Here is a 6,000-nt window from a genome sequence, read left to right as displayed (position 1 = left end):
GGGGCCACACTTCTGAAGTGCTTATTAATATTTCCCTGCATCCTCCTGATGCCTCTTTATCTGCGGCCTGGCTGAATCACTGCTGCGCGAATCGGGCTGGTAAAATAGCAGCAGGTCGGAGTGATGACCCCTTCATACAGACCACACTGACGGGGAATGAAGTGCCCTATTCAGCCTGATTACAGTATAGAGAGAAGCACAATACGGACAGATTAATAACACAGACTGAGGGACAGCGGTAGATCCACTGCAGCACTGCCGCTTCTCACTGCTGTATTACTGATAAAAACAAAAGGAGGGTATGGTTTTATTTAATAATAATAAAAAGAAAATAATACAATAAATAAATTGTAATTATTGTAAATAATTACAAATATGTAGTTTATATGTAGTTTATATGTAGTTTATTTAACGTAGTTTTGTGTTATGATGTTTTATTCTAACAATTAGTTTTTGTGATATGGCCATATAGTAATAATTGTATTTCTGAGACACTTTCATACATTAGAATGCAGCAAGGAAAAAGAAGCATGAGAAACTGATGAAACTTATATTATACACTGAAAAAGGAAAGAAAAAACTTAGCAGCATCATTGCAACCACATAGAACACCATAGCAACTGCTCAGCAGAACCCTAGCAACAACCTGGGGTGCCATAACAACACCCAAGCAATTACCTGAGATATCGTAACAACACCCTAGCAACAACCTGAGGTACCTTAACAACACCCAAGCAATTACCTGAGATGCTATAACAACACCCTAGCACCCACCTGGGATACCAGAACATCCTAGCAACCACTTGGGATACCATAACAACACTCTAGCAACCATCTGGAATACCATAACAAAACCCTAGCAACCACCTGGGATACCATAACAACACCCTGGGATACCATAACAACACCCTCAATCATTAGGGATACAATAATAACACCCTAGCAATCACCAGGGATACTATAACAACACCGTAGTGACCACCGGGGAAAACATAACATTCTAGCAATCACCGAGGATACCATAACAACACCCTAGCGACCACCAGGGATACCATAACAACACCCTAGCGACCACCAGGGATACCATAACAACACCCTAGCAACTACCTGGGATACCATAACAACACCCAAGCAACCACCTAGGATACCATAACAACACCGTAGCAACCACCTGGGATACCATAACCACACCCTAGCAACAGTGTCCTAGATTCTGACTAATTTACTGAGAGTTAAGAAGCATGTTGTATAAGTTTATCTGTAACCAGATGAGTTTATATTAGTGTGAATCACTGATTTTGAGCAGCAGTGTGTGTCTGTGTGTGTGTGTGTGTGTGTGTGTGTGTGTGTGTGTGTTCCTGTGTGTGTGTGTGTGTGTGTGTGTGCATGTGTGTGTGTGTTCCTGTGTGTGTGTGTGTGTGTGTGTGTGTGTGTGTGTGTGTTCCTGTGTTCCTGTGTTCCTGTGTGTGTGTGTTCCTGTGTGTGTGTGTGTGTGTGCATGTGTGTGTGTGTTCCTGTGTGTGTGTGTGTGTTCCTGTGTGTGTGTGTGTGTGTGTGTTCCTGTGTTCCTGTGTGTGTTCCTGTGTGTGTGTGTGTGTGTGTGTGTTCCTCTGTGTGTTCCTGTGTGTGTGTGTGTTCCTGAGTGTTCCTGTGTGTGTGTGTTCCTGTGTGTGTGTGTGTGTGTGTGTGTGTGTTCCTGTGTTCCTGTGTGTGTGTGTTCCTGTGTGTGTGTGTGTGTGTGCATGTGTGTGTGTGTTCCTGTGTGTGTGTGTGTGTGTGTGTGTGTGTGTGTTCCTGTGTTCCTGTGTGTGTTCCTGTGTGTGTGTGTGTGTGTGTGTGTTCCTCTGTGTGTTCCTGTGTGTGTGTGTGTTCCTGTGTGTTCCTGTGTGTGTGTGTTCCTGTGTGTGTTCCTGTGTGTGTTCCTGTGTGTGTTCCTGTGTGTGTGTGTGTGTGTGTTCCTCTGTGTGTTCCTGTGTGTGTGTGTGTTCCTGTGTGTTCCTGTGTGTGTGTGTTCCTGTGTGTGTGTGTGTGTGTGTGTGTGTGTGTGTTCCTGTGTGTGTGTGTGTGTTCCTGTGTGTTCCTGTGTGTGTGTGTGTGTGTGTGTGTGTGTGTGTGTGTGTGTGTGTGTGTGTGTTCCTCTGTGTGTTCCTGTGTGTGTGTGTGTTCCTGTGTGTTCCTGTGTGTGTGTGTGTGTGTGTGTTCCTGTGTGTTCCTGTGTGTGTGTGTTCCTGTGTGTGTGTGTGTGTGTGTGTGTGTGTGTGTGTGTGTGTGTGTTCCTCTGTGTGTTCCTGTGTGTTCCTGTGTGTGTGTGTTCCTGTGTGTGTGTGTGTGTGTGTTCCTGTGTGTGTGTGCGTGTGTGTGTGTTCCTGTGTGTTCCTGTGTGTGTGTGTGTGTGTGTGTGTGTGTGTGTGTGTGTGTGTTCTTCTGTGTGTTCCTGTGTGTGTGTGTGTGTGTGTGTGTGTGTGTGTTCCTGTGTGTTCCTGTGTGTGTGTGTGTGCGTGTGTGTGTGTTCCTGTGTGTTCCTGTGTGTGTGTGTTCCTCTGTGTGTTCCTGTGTGTGTGTGTTCCTGTGTGTGTGTGTGTGTGTGTGTGTGTTCCTGTGTGTGTGTGTGTGCGTGTGTGTGTGTTCCTGTGTGCGTGTGTGTGTGTGTGTGTGTTCCTGTGTGTGTGTGTGTGCGTGTGTGTGTGTTCCTGTGTGCGTGTGTGTGTGTGTGTGTGTGTGTGTGTGTGTGTGTGTGTGTGTGTGTGTTTCACTCCTCTGTGTTGTGCTGTGTTCTGTATGAGCTGCAGAGTGCAGAGAGTAATTCAGTGATGGAGTGATGGTGATGTAGTGATGCTGATGGTGATGAGGAGTGACGGGGATGATGCTAATGAAATGCTGACAAATTGCCGTCCTCTCGCCCCTTTTTCCCTATCAGTAAACACAGTAACGTAAACACGCCTGTCGCCTTTTATTACTGCCTCAGCCTTTGAGGAAACGACGGCGCCTCAGTCTGCCTTTCATTAACACTAACGCTGATTCAGACCATCTACACTGAAACAGTACTTTACTGACAGTCTCTCTCTCTCTCTCTCTCTTCCTCTCTCTCTCTCTCTCTCTCTCTCTCTCTCTCTAGTTAAGTCCACTATACTGAACTATCAGAGTCCCACCACTGGGCTGTTCCCAGTGAAGACGTGCTCTGACTGTAAGGAGGCGAAGGTGAGGGACTCTCTGTACTGCGCGGCGAGCGCCTGGGCTCTGGCGATGGCCTACAGGTGAGACGCGCTCCGATACAGCATCACACTCGCTCCACAGAGGAGCCGCGACTTTACAGTGGGGCGAAGTTAGACCCTGAGATTAATCAGGGTGGAGAACCGCTAGAGAACATTCACCAGCTGAAGATACATCCATTTATCTCTGGTGTCACTCACAGAAGGAGTAATCGCAGTAGATCACTCTGAAGGTTCTTATCTAGAACCTTTCAGGCTTAGTTATTTACTTAGACTGTCTTGGAACTCACAAAAACAATTATCTAGGACTTTAGAGTTTGTACCCCACACCATTCACATACCTTAGCTGCTAAATTCCTTTGTATCCACCCTTTTTATTTTACTTTTTCATAAATTTGTTTTAAATGATTTTATAGTTTTATTTTACTTTTTGTAAATTTGTTTTAAATAATTTTATAGTTTTATTTTTATTTTACTTTTTTATCGTTTTATTTGAAATTATTTTATAGTTTTATTTTTATTTTACTTTTTCATAAATTTGTTTTAAATGATTTTATAGTTTTTTTTTATTTTACTTTTTCATAATTTAATTTTAAATGATTTTATAGTTTTATTTTTATTTTACTTTTTCATAAATTTGTTTTAAATGATTTTATAGTTGTTTTTTTACTTTTTCATAAATTTGTTTGAAATGATTTTATAGTTGTTTTTTTACTTTTTCATAAATTTGTTTGAAATGATTTTATAGTTTTATTTTACTTTTTGTAAATTTGTTTTAAATAATTTTATAGTTTTATTTTTATTTTACTTTTTTATCATTTTATTTGAAATTATTTTATAGTTTTATTTTTATTTTACTTTTTCATAAATTTGTTTTAAATGTTTTTATAGTTTTATTTTTATTTTACTTTTTCATAATTTTATTTTAAATGATTTTATAGTTTTGTTTTTATTTTACTTTTTTCATAATTTTATTTTAAACTATTTTATTTTTTTTTATTTTACTTTTTCTTAATTTAATTTTAAATGATTTTATAGTTTTATTTTTACTTTTACTTTTTAATCATTTTAAATTATATAGCCTTTCCTCTAACATCTTGCATTTTATGTGGAATATTAGCCTATATTTTTTGTTTTATTCCCAGTTTTAATCTTTTTTTATGCACAGTTAGGATTGCTGCCCAGTTTCGTTGAACTGCAGTGACGATAAAGTATCTTTAGTCTTGAATCTTCAATCTTACCTGCTTAATATCTAGAACCTAAAGGACTATAAAAGGAAATGTTACCAGCGTTTGACTCACTTTCGGTTACTCACGGCAGTTTGTTGGGTGTTTGTTAAAGACGAGTGACGGCGGTCTGATGATAAGGAAGCTGGGCAGACGACACAGTGTAAGACAACATTATGAGCAAAGAAGACTCTTAGAGAATAATGCGCAATTAGCGACTATATACAAACCAAACCGGCGTGATTCGAGCAGATGAGCTTGTTTGAAGTGCAGTAATTTGCGGGAGCAGATGTTCAGACACCTGGTCTGAAAGGAGTGGAGCGCTGGACATTTTTCAGTTGAAAAGCTCTGTGTGTTCAGAGCTCTGGCTGCCAAAACTGTTACTGAGTCTCTTTATAAACCAGGTTTTTACTCCAAACGTGGCCGATCAGCTGAGACGTGTTTGGTGGCTGAAGTTTTCTCCTGTAGTTTTGCGCTTACAGCTGACAGATAATGGAAGCTTACATCGCACAGATTAGCATGGTGCTAACTGCATGATGTGGACGTATAATGTGTTTTTATTCGGTAAAGCTATCGGATATCACAATGGCGATAAGAGCAGGGTAAACTATTATTAATATGTATAATCGTGTGCATCTGCACTGTAAATAATAATAAAGAGTACGGCCTGATTCCATTTCACCCCTCGCCCCTACCACTGAGCCCTTAGCCCTCTGTTTTGCGCGTTCACGTCTAGGGGTAGGGTGACCCGATTCTTGTTGAGATAGAGGGGTGGGGTGAAGTGTTGGGGCTACATGACCCTCCAAACGGAGGTTTTTCAGAGACTCCAAACGGAGTGATATGAGAAAAAAAGAAAAACCGGCGAGATGGAGAACAAGAGACCAAAGAAACACTCAAATGTGAGAATTTTCTCAATTAAAAATTTACAGTAACCATTATTTTATCTTAGTTTAATGTTGTTTCAGTGTATTATGGTCGTTTTCTTCATAACAAGCATAAAAAATAGTTAATAGTACGCTGATGTCTCGGTAGCTGGCTAGCTAACTTTCCCGTTCCACCTTAAATAGTCCAGCAGTTCTGATGTCTGAAGCACCAGAATGTAAGTTCTGCTCCATTTAAGGTGGAACGGGAAAATTCGAACAAGAATCTGCCGAATATCTGACTTCAGCTTCATATCACTGAAGAATTAGTGGTGGGCGATAATAAATAATTGCCCCCCTCTTTGAAGGCATATGATGCCCTAAATGTAACTAAAGCCCAGCAGTGAGGAGCTGAACTTTACCCTCCTCTGCTGTCACTGCAGACTGGCAGGGTCGCCTACAGAGCAGCGCTGGTAGCTGTTAATGAAGTGATGCTCTTTTTATTTGAGGGTCCCATTTCAGAGGGAAGATTTCAACCACTACCCTGTAACTCAGTTCCAGGGGGTTAGGGTGACTCTCGAAAACAAGGGGTAGGGGTAAAAAGGTGAAATGGGACTGGGCCTAAGTAACATGGTTAAGTTTTCAGTTCATTGAACTTGTCGTATTAACGGAAGAATAACTCGTCTTTCTCATTCGTTAACTTAT

General features: G+C 40.8%; 1 protein-coding gene across 3 annotated transcripts in view; it reads left to right on the top strand.

The window, feature by feature from the left end:
• Positions 1-6,000, top strand: part of phkb (phosphorylase kinase, beta) — a 177,651-nt gene that overhangs the window by 13,243 nt on the left and 158,408 nt on the right. For all 3 annotated transcript variants that reach the window (XM_036584480.1, XM_036584481.1, XM_036584479.1), the window contains one exon: positions 3,116-3,254. In XM_036584480.1, the coding sequence (XP_036440373.1) occupies positions 3,116-3,254 (139 nt within the window). The remainder of the gene's footprint in view (positions 1-3,115; positions 3,255-6,000) is intronic.

Source organism: Colossoma macropomum, unplaced genomic scaffold (genome assembly GCF_904425465.1).
Source record: "Colossoma macropomum unplaced genomic scaffold, Colossoma_macropomum, whole genome shotgun sequence".
NCBI lineage: Eukaryota > Metazoa > Chordata > Actinopteri > Characiformes > Serrasalmidae > Colossoma > Colossoma macropomum.
The sequence above is the reverse complement of the archived record's forward strand: the minus strand, read 5'-3'. Positions and strand labels throughout refer to the sequence as shown.